The sequence below is a fragment of the Triturus cristatus genome, chromosome 4_1 (assembly GCF_964204655.1).
Source record: "Triturus cristatus chromosome 4_1, aTriCri1.1, whole genome shotgun sequence".
NCBI classification, from domain to species: Eukaryota; Metazoa; Chordata; class Amphibia; order Caudata; family Salamandridae; genus Triturus; species Triturus cristatus.
The window spans coordinates 895,577,380-895,593,449 of NC_140585.1; the positions used below are offsets into that span (position 1 = coordinate 895,577,380).

The following is a 16,070-nucleotide window of genomic DNA, read 5'->3' on the forward strand; positions in this document are numbered from 1 at the left end:
AGTGTGAAATTGAGCCCCGCCTTAGACCTTCCCCAAAACGGCGTCAGAGAGGTAGGGTTTTATGCAGAATTGTGGGCTTTTTCATTCCACCAGATGAAAGCATTCTGCTGCCTTGCATAGAGTACAGCCCGCCATATTTACAGATCTCCACCACAGCAGCTCTGCTGAAGGCAAGCAAGCTATGCTAGGGTGCATGTTCAATGTGCCTACACAACAAACATTTATGGTTGTCAAAAAGTCAGAGTTTATGGTTGAAAAATAAACCAATATTAGCCTGCACATGGATGTCATTTATCCCATTTGGTGTTTGGGACTGGCAGGCTTTCCCAAGCAGTCCCGAACAAGAAGCAATGGCGGCGGAATGGCCTGATGTCCATTGACGGTCAGCCCAATATGCAAAAGGCCGCTGGTCTATGGTTTCCATTGGCTGAGCTAGAGTAGGCTCCTCCGTCAGAAACATGGCGATTCACTCATCCATATAAAGAACAGGAAACAGCGAGTTTGGCAAACAGAACACCCCTCACCCCCGTGTTTAAAAACAATTCTCCTTAACATTTGCTTGAACTACGGACGCATCTGTTTTCTAGACCTCTGGTATGATGTATGGGAAGGCAGTTATAACATCTGCACCCTGGTACATCTCAGCTGATATTCCTTTTGCAATGTTTTAATGGACACATCTCTTATAATTCGGATCACTTCAAATGATTTCACCTCAATTCCCACCACCCATCATGCAAGATAGGAACTTTCAGCAGATTATAATGGAGCGGACATTCTTCTCCTCTACTAAATCTGGCTTTTTTCTCAATATTTGCATGAATGCACATCCTTCTTGCGCCCCAGTGACATAAGCAATCCTTAGGGCCGCCCTGCAGGGAATGGTGAGAGGACCCCTCGCAATCCCCATACCCTGGAGCTGACAAGATGAGGGGCATCTCTGTGTCTGGATGACTTGGGCCCCACCCCACACCACAGGGGATGCGGGGGTGTCTGTTACGCCCCTGTTGCCACCATGATGTTCTGGAGATTTCTTGAAAGTCATATGAAGCTCTGTCGAGGCTAGAGGCCAAAACCATGCAGAGTTGTGTCAACAACAGGCAGTGACTGATCAAAGTGAAGAGCAGATAGTACTTTACCAACAACCGCTTCTCTCTTCTAAAGAAAGCAAAACTGTTTCTTCTAGAAAGTGACTTCAGAAGTGCTGTTCAAGCCCTCGTCGTCTTGCGTCTGTATAGTGGTAACAATCAATCAAAGCATTTGTATAGCGCACTACTCACCCGGAGGGTCTCAAGGCGCTTGGGGCAGGGGGTACCGCTACTGCTCGAACAGCCAGGTCTTGAGCTGTTTCCTGAAGGCGAGGTGGTCTTGGGTCAGGCAGAGGTGGATCGGGAGGGAGTCCAGGTCTTGGCGGCCAGGTAGGAGAAGGACCTTTCCTCCTGTGGTGGCTCTTCGGATGCGGGGGACGGCGGCGAGGGCGTGGTTGGTCGATCGAAGCTGGCGTGTGGGGGTGTAGAAGTTGAGGCGGCTGTTGAGGTATCTTGGGCCTTGGTTGTGTAGGGCTTTGTGTGCGTGGGTGAGGAGACGGAAGGTGATTCTCTTGTTGACCGGGAGCCAGTGCAGGTCTCTCAGGTGTCCGTAAATGTGGCTGTGTCGGGGGATGTCGAGGATGAGTCTTGCTGAGGCGTTCTGGATCCGCTGGAGTCTCCTCTGGAGTTTGGCGGTGGTTCCGGCGTAGAGGGAGTTGCCTTAGTCCAGGCGGCTGGTGACGAGGGCCTGGGTGACCGTCTTCCTGGTCTCGGTGGGGATCCACCGGAAGATCTTACGTAGCATGCGCAGGATGTTGAAGCACGACGAGGAGACGGCGTTGACTTGTCTGGTCATGGAGAGGGAGGAGTCCAGGATGAAGCCCAGGTTGCATGCGTGGTCTGCGGGTTTGGGTGCGCTGCCCAGGGCGGTGGGCCACCAGGAGTTGTCCCAGGCGGAGGGTGAAGAGCCCAGGATGAGGACTTCCGTCTTGTCTGAGTTCAGTTTCAGGCGGCTGTTCATCATCCACTCGGCTACGTCTGTCATCCCTTGGTGTAGGTTGGCTCTGGCGGTGGCGGGGTCGTTGGTGAGGGAGAGGATCAGCTGGGTGTCGTCGGCGTAAGAGATGATGTTGAGGTTGTGTTGGCGTGCGATGGCCGCGAGGGGGCTCATGTAGACGTTGAAGAGGGTGGGGCTGAGCGAGGAGCCCTGAGGGACGCCGCAGATGACTTCGGTGGCTTCTGATCTGAACGGGGGGAGGCGGACTCTCTGTGTCCTTCCGGCGAGGAAGGAGATGATCCATTCTAGTGCCTTCTCTTGGATTCCGACGTTGCTGAGGCGCTGCACTAGGGTGCGGTGGCAGACAGTGTCGAATGCCGCGGAGTGGTCCAGGAGGATGAGGGCCGCAGTTTCCCCGTTGTCGAGCAGGGTTCGGATGTCATCGGTGGCTGCGATGAGGGCGGTCTCGGTGCTGTGGTTGGCCCGGAAGCCGGACTGCGAGAGGTCGAGGGATCCGTTCGTCTCGAGGAAGGCGGCCAGCTGCTTGTTGACGGTCTTCTCGATGACTTTGGCCGGAAACGGGAGAAGCGAGATGGGGCGGTAGTTTTTGAGTTCGGTGGGGTCTGCTGATGGTTTCTTCAGTAGAGCGCTGAGTTCGTCGTGCTTCCAGCTCTCTGGGAAGGTAGCGGTGTCGAAGGAGGTGTTGATGATGTCCCGCAGGTGGGGTGCGATGACAGCGTCGGCATTGTTGAAGACGTGGTGAGGGCAGGGGTCGGTTGGGGATCCGGAGTGGATGGAGTTCATAGTGCGGATGGTGTCTTCGGTGGTGATCGTGGTCCAGGCGCGGAGGGTGGTGGTGGGGGTCGTTGGTGCTGTCATAGGGTGCGTCGGTTGTGTGCTGAAGCTGTTGTGTATGTCTGCGATCTTGTTGTAGAAGTAGGAGGCGAAGGAGTTGCAGAGGTCTTGTGATGGGGTGATGTCGTTGCTTCCGGCGTTGGGATTGGAGAGCTCTTTGACGATGTTGAAGAGTTCCTTGCTGTTGTGTGCGTTGTTGTCCAGTCGTTCCTTGAATGCGGTTCTCTTGGTGGTATGGATCAGTTGGTGGTGTTTTCGGGTTGCGAGCTTGAGGGTGGTCATGTTGTCTGGTGTAGGGTCTCTGCGCCAGGCTCGCTCGAGGGCACGGCAGTTCTTCTTGGAGCTCTTGAGTTCGTCGGTGAACCACGGTGCTTTCTTACTGCCGGGTCTGCTGGGTGGGGTCCTCAGTGGGGCGAGGTCGTCTGCGCAGTTGCTGATCCACTTCGTGAGGTTGTTGGCGGCCTGGCTGGGGTTCGCAGAGCTGGCGGGGGGATCTTGGCTCAGGGCTGCGGCGAGCTGGTTGGCTGTGATCTTGTTCCAGTTTCTGCGTGCGACCTGCTGCTGGTGGTGGTGGATCGTGTTCTTTCTGAAGCTGAAGTGGACGCAGCTGTGGTCTGTCCAGTGGAGTCCGGTGGCGTGGCTGAAGGCGATGTGCTTTCTGGATGAGAAGATGGGGTTGAGTGTGTGTCCGGCGTAGTGGGTGGGGGAGGTCACCAGCTGCTTGAGACCGAGGTTGTCCAGCAGGGTGGTGGTGTAGCGGTCGTTGTTGTTCTCCAGGTGAAAGTTGAGGTCCCCGAGGAGGATATAGTCAGCGGAGGGGAGGGCGTGCGGGCTTATGAAGTCGGCGATGTCTTCGCTGAATTGTGTGCGAGGTCCCGGGGGTCTGTAGATGAGGGTGCCTCTGAGGGTGGTCTTGGGGGTCGGTGTGGATCTGGAAGTGCAGGTGTTCGGCAGTTGTGAGGGTGTCGTCGGTGTTGGTCGTGATGCGGATGGTGTTCTTGTGGACGATGGCGATGCCTCCTCCGGTCTGGTTGATTCGGTCCCTCCGGGTGATCTTGTATCCGTCCGGGATGGCGATGGCGATGTCGGGCGCTGAGGAGGCGTTCATCCAGGTTTCCGTGAGGAAGGGGACGTCTGGAGATGTAGTGTCGATCAGGTTCCAGAGTTGGACGGCGTGTCTGTGGACGGAGCGAGTGTTGAGCAGGATGCACTTTAGGTGGTTGCTGCTGGTGCTCGGTTTGGTGGGTGCTGGTGCCGTGCAGGTCCGGATGCAGGTGAACTTGCAGGAGTGGCAGCTGAAGGGTCCGTGGGTGCGTCTCGGGGTGGCTCGGTAGCATCCAGGGATCCGGCCGGCGTTGAGGGCGTTGAGTTCGGTGGCGTCGTAGGTCCGGCGGGTGGGCTGGTGTCTACGGGGGCCAGGGGTTCTGGCACTGGGCGCGGTCCAGGCGCGGACGGGCGCAGTCGGGCTTACCTTTGGCGCGCCTTCGGCGCGCATAGGGCGCGCCCGCTGCGCGTAGACTCCGCCATAAATGGCGTAGTGGGGGGGCGGAGCGAGGGAGGAGCAGCTGGAAGGCGGGAGCGGGGTGGCCAATGGGCGGGAAGCAGGAGCGAGACGGGGCGGGGCCGCAGGGGAGCAGCGGCGGGGAGCGGGACAAGCGGCGGGAAAGACACTAGGACGGCACAGGAGGCACAATCAGGGGCAAAAGTGAACACAGTACAGTTAAACAGAAGAAAACCCAGCAAACAGTGTACAATGGCGAAACAACGCAAAGTTCACGATCAGGGGCACAATGGAGACAGGAAACGAGCCGGTAGAACAGCAGTCCAGGCACACGCCTGTGCGAGGCAGCAGCGGAGGGGTCGGGGGTCCCGGCACTCAAGGAGGGAGCTGCGCGGTGCATGGAGCGACCAGCCCTGCAGGCAGGGGCAAAGGTCACAGCTCACCACCGTGCGGCGACCTCCTTAAATGGTCCGTGGGAGGGAGGAGCAGCTGGGAGGCGGGAGCGGGGTGGCCAATGGGCGGGAAGCAGGAGCGAGACGGGGCGGGGCCGCAGGGGAGCAGCGGCGGGGAGCGGGGAGGGGGACAAGCGGGCGGGAAGGACACTAGGACGGCACAGGAGGCACAATCAAGGGCAAAAGTGAACACAGTACAGTTAAACAGAAGAAAACCCAGCAAACAGTGTACAATGGCGAAACAACGCAAAGTTCACGATCAGGGGCACAATGGAGACAGGAAACGAGCCGGGAGAACAGCAGTCCAGGCACACGCCTGTGCGAGGCAGCAGCGGAGGGGTCGGGGGTCCCGGCACTCAAGGAGGGAGCTGCGCGGTGCGTGGAGCAACCAGCCCTGCAGGCAGGGGCAAAGGTCACAGCTCACCACCGTGCGGCGACCTCCTTAAATGGTCCGTGGGAGGGAGGAGCAGCTGGGAGGCGGGAGCGGGATGGCCAATGGGCGGGAAGCAGGAGCGAGACGGGGCGGGGCCGCAGGGGAGCAGCGGCGGGGAACGGGGAGGGGGACAAGCGGCGGGAAGGACACTAGGACGGCAAAGGAGGCACAATCAGGGGCAAAAGTGAACACAGTACAGTTAAACAGAAGAAAACCCAGCAAACAGTGTACAATGGCGAAACAACGCAAAGTTCACGATAAGGAGCACAATGGAGACAGGAAACGAGCCGGGTGAACAGCAGTCCAGGCACACGCCTGTGCGAGGCAGCAGCGGAGGGGTCGGGGGTCCCGGCACTCAAGGAGGGAGCTGCGCGGTGCGTGGAGCGACCAGCCCTGCAGGCAGGGGCAAAGGTCACCCTGCTCCATTGCCTCCCAGAGTCCCCACTGGCACAACTTAAGAGGATCCTACATGCCCCAGCACATCTCATTTAGGGCCAGAAGAATATGATCACGTCACCCTGATCCTGGTGGAACTCCGCTGGCCCCCCTTGCCGGCCCATGCCATCTTCAAAACCAGCTGCATCCTTTAAGCTTATCTTTTGGACAAGCTCGCCATCTCTGATGGCTCTCAGCACATCCTCAGCCTATCTGCCATCAGCCTGGACACAAAGAAGTGTAAAAAAATAAAACAAGGCAGCAGTAATGTTCCATCTATACAACCAGGTTCTGGAACAACATCCCTGTATCCTTAAGGACGGTCCCAGTGCCGCTAATTTTAGGAAAGAGTTTAATATGCACTTCCTTAAAGCAGAATACATCAGAATGGAGTAGAAGCATAATAACCAACTTCCTCATATATCACTAGTTGACAACCATGAACTAAGGGATGTTATGTTCTGGTATGTCTTGTTAATTTATTTTTTGACAGCACTTGTCTTTGTAAAGTTATGTTGGCATCATTTGGATGATAAAATTGCATGTTAAGAAATTATTTAAAATAATAATAATGAAATAAACAGCTTTAACATTTTTTCTTATTGAAAATGGTAGTCCAATTTTTGAACTCCCACCACGATGTCATTTATTTTGTGTTACAAGACGAGTTAAACGTCTAATTCCAAATTGTTTGTGTTTGTACTGGGCATCCATCATCTGGCTGCTCGATGTGGACCACAGGGATCTACGTGGATCGCGGCGAGTCACTTTGTACCTCACATACCACTGTCCGATGTCATACATGGACCAAGCACAGGACTTTAAAATGTATTCATTTTTCGACATTCTTTATGCTGTAAAGTTTAGCAATATCAGACTTCTGTATGCTCTTGCAAATAGGATTACAGTAAGAGCTGCAATGGCACGAAAGAATTCATGACTTATGTCTGGTCAGAAAGTATAGTTAGGAAAGTAGTCTCCTCAACATTCTGAGTTGGCAAAGCATTTTTTTGTAACTGCTGCTATTTACATGCCATAGCAATAGATGTTATTGCCTCGGGCCCCTGTGTTGCATACTTGATTTTCTAGGTGTGGACGTTGTCCCATCAATTCTCGCCAAAGAACAAGAGTCAGTCTCTGGAGTAAACCACAAAATCAGCATCTAAGTGGAGTCAAGATTTAGCACATTCTGAGGCATTCCATAGGCAGCTGCCAGGGTATGTGGCTTACATCTACTGAGAGTTGCTCTTCTCCATGCAATGCCATCTGCGAGGTCCCGGGGGTCTGTAAATGAGGGTGCCTCTGAGGGTGGTCTTGGGGTCGGTGTGGATCTGGAAGTGCAGGTGTTCGGCAGTTGTGAGGGTGTCGTCGGTGTTGGTCGTGATGCGGATGGTGTTCTTGTGGACGATGGCGATGCCTCCTCCGGTCTGGTTGATTCGGTCCCTCCGGGTGATCTTGTATCCGTCCGGGATGGCGATGGCGATGTCGGGCGCTGAGGAGGCGTTCATCCAGGTTTCCGTGAGGAAGGGGACGTCTGGAGATGTAGTGTCGATCAGGTTCCAGAGTTGGACGGCGTGTCTGTGGACGGAGCGAGTGTTGAGCAGGATGCACTTTAGGTGGTTGCTGCTGGTGCTCGGTTTGGTGGGTGCTGGTGCCGTGCAGGTCCGGATGCAGGTGAACTTGCAGGAGTGGCAGCTGAAGGGTCCGTGGGTGCGTCTCGGGGTGGCTCGGTAGCATCCAGGGATCCGGCCGGCGTTGAGGGCGTTGAGTTCGGTGGCGTCGTAGGTCCGGCGGGTGGGCTGGTGTCTACGGGGGCCAGGGGTTCTGGCACTGGGCGCGGTCCAGGCGCGGACGGGCGCAGTCGGGCTTACCTTTGGCGCGCCTTCGGCGCGCATAGGGCGCGCCCGCTGCGCGTAGACTCCGCCATAAATGGCGTAGTGGGGGGGCGGAGCGAGGGAGGAGCAGCTGGGAGGCGGGAGCGGGGTGGCCAATGGGCGGGAAGCAGGAGCGAGACGGGGCGGGGCCGCAGGGGAGCAGCGGCGGGGAGCGGGACAAGCGGCGGGAAAGACACTAGGACGGCACAGGAGGCACAATCAGGGGCAAAAGTGAACACAGTACAGTTAAACAGAAGAAAACCCAGCAAACAGTGTACAATGGCGAAACAACGCAAAGTTCACGATCAGGGGCACAATGGAGACAGGAAACGAGCCGGTAGAACAGCAGTCCAGGCACACGCCTGTGCGAGGCAGCAGCGGAGGGGTCGGGGGTCCCGGCACTCAAGGAGGGAGCTGCGCGGTGCATGGAGCGACCAGCCCTGCAGGCAGGGGCAAAGGTCACAGCTCACCACCGTGCGGCGACCTCCTTAAATGGTCCGTGGGAGGGAGGAGCAGCTGGGAGGCGGGAGCGGGGTGGCCAATGGGCGGGAAGCAGGAGCGAGACGGGGCGGGGCCGCAGGGGAGCAGCGGCGGGGAGCGGGGAGGGGGACAAGCGGGCGGGAAGGACACTAGGACGGCACAGGAGGCACAATCAAGGGCAAAAGTGAACACAGTACAGTTAAACAGAAGAAAACCCAGCAAACAGTGTACAATGGCGAAACAACGCAAAGTTCACGATCAGGGGCACAATGGAGACAGGAAACGAGCCGGGAGAACAGCAGTCCAGGCACACGCCTGTGCGAGGCAGCAGCGGAGGGGTCGGGGGTCCCGGCACTCAAGGAGGGAGCTGCGCGGTGCGTGGAGCAACCAGCCCTGCAGGCAGGGGCAAAGGTCACAGCTCACCACCGTGCGGCGACCTCCTTAAATGGTCCGTGGGAGGGAGGAGCAGCTGGGAGGCGGGAGCGGGATGGCCAATGGGCGGGAAGCAGGAGCGAGACGGGGCGGGGCCGCAGGGGAGCAGCGGCGGGGAACGGGGAGGGGGACAAGCGGCGGGAAGGACACTAGGACGGCAAAGGAGGCACAATCAGGGGCAAAAGTGAACACAGTACAGTTAAACAGAAGAAAACCCAGCAAACAGTGTACAATGGCGAAACAACGCAAAGTTCACGATAAGGAGCACAACGGAGACAGGAAACGAGCCGGGAGAACAGCAGTCCAGGCACAAGCCTGTGCGAGGCAGCAGCGGAGGGGTCGGGGGTCCCGGCACTCAAGGAGGGAGCTGCGCGGTGCGTGGAGCGACCAGCCCTGCAGGCAGGGGCAAAGGTCACCCTGCTCCATTGCCTCCCAGAGTCCCCACTGGCACAACTTAAGAGGATCCTACATGCCCCAGCACATCTCATTTAGGGCCAGAAGAATATGATCACGTCACCCTGATCCTGGTGGAACTCCGCTGGCCCCCCTTGCCGGCCCATGCCATCTTCAAAACCAGCTGCATCCTTTAAGCTTATCTTTTGGACAAGCTCGCCATCTCTGATGGCTCTCAGCACATCCTCAGCCTATCTGCCATCAGCCTGGACACAAAGAAGTGTAAAAAAATAAAACAAGGCAGCAGTAATGTTCCATCTATACAACCAGGTTCTGGAACAACATCCCTGTATCCTTAAGGACGGTCCCAGTGCCGCTAATTTTAGGAAAGAGTTTAATATGCACTTCCTTAAAGCAGAATACATCAGAATGGAGTAGAAGCATAATAACCAACTTCCTCATATATCACTAGTTGACAACCATGAACTAAGGGATGTTATGTTCTGGTATGTCTTGTTAATTTATTTTTTGACAGCACTTGTCTTTGTAAAGTTATGTTGGCATCATTTGGATGATAAAATTGCATGTTAAGAAATTATTTAAAATAATAATAATGAAATAAACAGCTTTAACATTTTTTCTTATTGAAAATGGTAGTCCAATTTTTGAACTCCCACCACGATGTCATTTATTTTGTGTTACAAGACGAGTTAAACGTCTAATTCCAAATTGTTTGTGTTTGTACTGGGCATCCATCATCTGGCTGCTCGATGTGGACCACAGGGATCTACGTGGATCGCGGCGAGTCACTTTGTACCTCACATACCACTGTCCGATGTCATACATGGACCAAGCACAGGACTTTAAAATGTATTCATTTTTCGACATTCTTTATGCTGTAAAGTTTAGCAATATCAGACTTCTGTATGCTCTTGCAAATAGGATTACAGTAAGAGCTGCAATGGCACGAAAGAATTCATGACTTATGTCTGGTCAGAAAGTATAGTTAGGAAAGTAGTCTCCTCAACATTCTGAGTTGGCAAAGCATTTTTTTGTAACTGCTGCTATTTACATGCCATAGCAATAGATGTTATTGCCTCGGGCCCCTGTGTTGCATACTTGATTTTCTAGGTGTGGACGTTGTCCCATCAATTCTCGCCAAAGAACAAGAGTCAGTCTCTGGAGTAAACCACAAAATCAGCATCTAAGTGGAGTCAAGATTTAGCACATTCTGAGGCATTCCATAGGCAGCTGCCAGGGTATGTGGCTTACATCTACTGAGAGTTGCTCTTCTCCATGCAATGCCATCTGCCTGTAATCTGCTCAAGACTATGGATCAAACCTACAATCTCTAATTAGAGCACAAAAGACCGCACACATTGATAAAAAGTAGAGTAATGCTCCTTGCAGCACTCCATAGGCTAGGCTAATGGTTTGGCTCACCTAGGGCAATGATAGTGCCAGGAAGGACAGAAAGTAAGGATTAGAATCTGCTTGTTCTACTCACTATGTCAGAACTGGGTGGTTCACACCGTTGAATGTTGCTTACTGTTCCCTGTTCATGGTTATCCAATATATTGAAGGTTATTAGTCACTGAATCTAATATTGATTCAGTTCCTCCATTTATGGTAAAACTTACCCACAGGTGATGCACACGATTCCCACAAGTGATGTACAACACTGATATAGTATTGCAATGGAGGCAACTGCTTCTCTCGCCAGGAATTTAGCTTAAGTATTTGGTCTAAAATTGGCTTGGTCATTCCTGACCAAAGTAGTCTTTCTCATCAATGGTCTCAAGACTACTTTTCACATTTTCGGAACTGTTCTACAAACAAGAGGTATTTATAAATTCCAGCATCCTGAAAAGGAATGTTTGCATCCTAGTTTGGGAAATCCCTTTCCTTTATCTGTCCAAATATTTTCCGGGTCTTATTTTTCATTAGGATTTCTGTGGTCAGCATTATACAATCGGGTCACTGACAATATCGGTAAAACAAATAGTGTGCAAAGAATATCTTGTCAAAAATATTTAAGACCAAAATATCAAGAAGGTAAGTGCAAATAGGTAAGTAGAGATTTACTATTCTTAACTCCACATCCACGCACCTTGAAGATATGCATTTCGTCAAGGTACTTATGTGTTGAGTTATATATAGTAAAACGATGCTCACCTACAGCAGCTTACCATCACTAGATTTTTGTCCTCGATATTCTTGACACGATAATTTGTCCACACAATAGTTTTTTCTCTGATATTTAGGCTGCACAACATACAATCAATCTGCAATACATACAATCAAGAAAAAGCATAACTATGAGGTTCTTTTATGGTAATGACCAATACTGTGCAATATTGGATTAACAGTTCTAGATTACACATCCTCACTCAATGATCAACAAAGTAGCAAAGTGAGTGGACGAGGGACGCATCATTTAATCAATGGATACACAAAGGAGGTTGCAATTTGATGAATACATTGATGAATGTAGCAATCATAGTAAAGAGCCTTTTCACAACCTCGCCAGCCCTTATGCTACATGGTGCCTTTTATGTTTGGTGAAAATGTGTGACAAAATAGTGTTATTGGCAAAGCAAATAAGTGCCAGAAGGCTCTTACCTTGGTGCTGCATGGTAGGTCTCACAAGAAATAGTTGCTCCAATAAAACTGTAAGATCAAATCAAAAAGTTAAAATTAACATGTAAAGTCAGGACTAAATGTTTTACTTGAAAGAAAAGTAAGCTGTCACTTACACATCTGTGTGAGACTAGCTTTCCTGTGCAACTTGAAAACAGGTAACAAGATGTTTATAGAGACTCATAAAATCAAATTAGTGAGTGAACCAGACCTGTGGCAACCCTTCTACACTGATGTCTGTTTCCTGACCTAGAATATTGTTATGTCAAATACCTGCCATCAGTCTATAGAACAGGTTTCTCCAACGAGTAGCTCAGGAGCTACCGACCGCTCTCCTGCTACCTGTAAGTGCTCCTCTGTACAGACCAACCTACTATTTTAGAAGCTTTTGATTCTTTGAATTATTATCTTCGTCATAATCGTTATTTTTGATCACTGGGATCTTATAAAGAGCATCTCACAAGATTAAAAACATAGCAATCATGATATATAAAAAAGTTAAAATAGGATAAAAATACAGCAAAACACAACGATGCTGCCTTAGAGACAGCGGGGGCAGATGACCTAATGAACATGGCATTGCTATAGGGTATATTACGCTTACTAATTATATGTAGACCCACGTGTGCATAGTGGTTCCTAGAGGTGCACACAACATTCTTTATGAGTTTAAACAATTTAAAACAGAGGCAGTTATCCAGTCCACACAGAGATATTAGAACAGGGAGTCTAACCCCTAAAAACATACATCTCAAAGAATAAAAAAAGTACAAAAACCGTCATACAGTACTGAATTGGATAAAAAAGTCACACAATATATTTCGAGCATCTAATCTATAAGTGTCATAAAACATTTTGCTAGCTAGACCGAATGCTACAACTCTCCTAGTGTCAGCGCTGAGAATTCGGAGCACCTCAAGATGGTGTCTCAAAGCAATACACCTGCACAGGGGGATAGTCCATTTAGATATCAATTTTATGTAGTAGGGGCAAAACAATAATAAATGGGCCAGAGATTTAGGTCCTCCTTAGCATGCTGGGCACTGATCATCAAGTGGTGCTTGGTATCGCCATCTGGTACAAAACACGCTGATGGGGAGTATCTTATACCTAAATTGTAAACACAATTTCCGCGCCATAGATGGGACAATCTCATCAATAATGTATTCATATTGAGGATTGGGTTTAAAATCTATGAGCGCTAAGGTGAGCGGTCCCACAACGTTGGTCACACTTTCCACTTATATGAATTCCCAATAAATTTCTTTGACCCATTCTCTAGAGATCTGGGCCACCTACTCACGGTCCAACCAATATACTTCCTTCCTCAGTTTCCTCAGGAGCACCCTAAGTATATAAGTGAATTAATATATGTATACCAACATTGAAAAGTGTGAATTCAAGATGAAAATGTGTGACTTTTCAGAAATCATAAGCAGATGTTTGGAAATGGCAGTATTTTCAAACTATATTTTCAGCTGATATGTGATAATTCATGAAGCTTTGGGAAGACCTATTAGTGATATTATTGCTTTTTTTACATTGCTCCTGACAACCATGCCGGATGCATTAATGAAGCACTGTTGGTAATTTTGCATGTGGTGGTCACCAATGCAGTATAGTCACTATTAGAAAACTTATATCAGGGTGGGACCCAGGGGTTGGGGGGGAATTTCAGATTCCGCGGGGCTATATTTGGTTTGAAATGCCCTGCATTATTTTAATATACAAAGAAAAATGTCAATACATTGTGATGTGGTAATGATTGGGCAGTGCTCTCTAGGTTACAGGGACCTGCATGATATGTGTTCTTGATAAATAAAATATGTTTAAAAAAAAATAAGAAAACTTATATCAGAAGATTGGGACGATTTTTAATGAAGATGAGAAGCTCTTGTAACGTAATAGGTTGGAGACCCCTTCTAGAGACTATATGTTAACTAAGGTTAGTACGGAATTCCACAATACAACCATGAGCTATTCGGAAGCTTTACAAGACACCGACTTAGAGAAAATACATTTAAATTGTAAATGTTTCACACCTAGCTCGGACCTGTACAGAATTCATAGCATCTACCCCACAGTAAAGCATACTTATAAGGTCGGCTTAATGAATTATCAAACTATGTGGGCTCAAAATAAAACATATAGAAAATAGTGATAGTGATGTGTGTCTTAGAAAAGCAGAGATAAGTGAGGCACGAGGTGAATACAATTTGAAATGAAGAGCATCCTTTTAATGGCCCACAACTGTGCTCACGATGATGCCCACTGAGTGCTCAATTTAGGCTTGTGATGGCTTTCAACTTAATGATAATATCTACGTGCAAGGATAGGTTTATGGGCACTCAACAAATGATGCGGTCACCTATCAGTCTCATTACTAGGTGAGGGAGGCTGTGGCCTGATCTATGCAATGCACAGCAAGTGAATATGTAGATCTATCCAAATAAAACAGAATTAATTTAGATTGATGTTGCCCCAGAGGATGTCTAGGCTCAAGTAAGCATTGGTAAAGCCAACGTGCCTCACTTGCATTGGATTGATGGCATATAAAGCTGTGGGTAGAATAGCACTAAATAAGGAATGTCTGCCTTTATTATCCGTAGCAGACACTGGGTGACATCATTACTATATGCATGTGACATTATGGAAGTTAATTTCCACCTCAATATATTTTAAAAACAATAGCACAGTGTAACCCTCTGCAATGTGTCTTTGCCGTTTATTGGGTTCATTATCAATCACAGGGCAGTTAACGCTGTCTGAGCCAGAGACTAAGATGTGACGAGCCCAGGCTCTTCTACATCCATACAGAGATCGCCATATTTCTCATCATAGGAGGCAACCTCTCACACCACAGGTAGTTTCTGATGCTTGATATGTAGGCTCCACTTTAAGTGCGTGTTCATGTTTATTGTTATAAGTTAATAAAAACTGTCACAATATTTTACAAGTGATACAGAAAAATAAAAACATGTTTGCAATAAAATACATTGCTTTTCTAATTGATCCAGTCACTATATTTTTGCAATTAATACTGGATAATAGGACATGTAGGGTCCTTCTAGTGACCTCGGTCTGCTCGATGTGCCTCCTTATCACGTCATGTGTGTCTCTCACGCCGGAGGGGCATCCTTCAACAATGGAAGTAAAAGAGTGATGAGTAGAGTGGTTTGTCAGCTGATGAGTGAAATCACTTGTAAGGCTTTGGTGATGTGGGCATCTTTGCATGCTTGACCTGATCATTGGTTGATCTGGATTTTGCAAATAGGCTCTCATTGTTTATAGACTTGGAGGACACCATTTTAGAGATACAGACTGAAAGTGTAGGAATAATTCAGAATACTACAATGTTAATTCTTTCAATTTTCAATTAAAAATCAAACTAAATAATAATTCTGTTATAGGTGTCAACTAGGGGAACACAATAACCCCATATGATTTTTGGCCACAAATGTGCGGCGGCGCTAGCATACGACTTCGCTAGGAGTGGTAATTGAGCCAGGAGACTTATTGAATGGAATCACATTATGAAGGATACATCGCTGCACATTTGAGGTATGATGGCCTGATCCAATACATAAAGGAATATGGGGGTGATTTAAGATCTGAGAAAGTAATTTGCAACTTATGTAACAATGAATAGAAATGAGATTTTATTTGTTGCACTCCTCTTTCTATTATGTGATTCTCTGCACAAAGGCCTTTGGCATTTTGATCAGCAAAAGAGATTATGCAGCAGGCCCCACCTCCCCCCCCCCCCCATTGGAGGAGTCCCCCTGCTAATATGCTCCCGCACGTGCCGGATATATTTTAATGTTTTATTTGATGGATTAGGATGTTTTTGCTTTATGTTTACGTTTGTGATTATTTGTGCATTATGTATGGTTTCAAAGAATTGTGTTGGTTTGTGTTATGGAATTTGTTTTCTTGAGTATGTTGCTTACGTTTGTCCTTCTTTGTTCATTATTTACAGCCCTGATGAAGTTCAAATGGTTTGAATGAAACGTGTTGACTGAAAGCTTTCTTTCTCATGTTACGATAAATATGAAAAGTAGATAAAGAAGGAAGTGTTTTACAAAGACACTACATTGTGTACTTCGAAAGTTTGTTGGGGTGCACCATTCCACTGCATTATTACATGGAATTTCTAAACTTAAGTTTTGCTTTTTCCCCTATCATTTCAGTTTCTCAATAATGTAGCCCATCCTTTTGTGAGAAGTTGCAGAAGAGTCGCAATGATCCAGGAGGATCACTCCACACGGTGTCCAACTCAGCAGTATTCTGCAGCATAGCTAGAACCCGCAACGTAGCCAGATTACATTGCCATAACCCTTGAAGTCAAGGATTTTGGGGGGGCTGAGCCATAAAGGTTCCTGACTAATCTAGGGCAGCCATTTTGTCAGCTCGGTAGCTACACATTCTGCAGAAATCACAGAGAACTGGCGAGATGGTGCATACTACGATTCCTCTAGATCCTTGCCATAATTTCCTGTCTGGTGAAGCAATAATGCACAAATGTGCAGGAGCACCCAGGGCATTCCAAA

General features: G+C 49.1%; 1 protein-coding gene across 1 annotated transcript in view; it reads right to left on the reverse strand.

Moving 5' to 3' along the window:
• PAX4 (paired box 4) overlaps positions 1–16,070 on the reverse strand; it is a 270,253-nt gene that overhangs the window by 239,822 nt on the left and 14,361 nt on the right. Inside the window, exon 2 of the mRNA XM_085650653.1 lies at positions 11,503–11,550. Within this exon, the coding sequence (XP_085506779.1) occupies positions 11,503–11,515 (13 nt within the window). The 5' untranslated portion in view covers positions 11,516–11,550. The remainder of the gene's footprint in view (positions 1–11,502; positions 11,551–16,070) is intronic.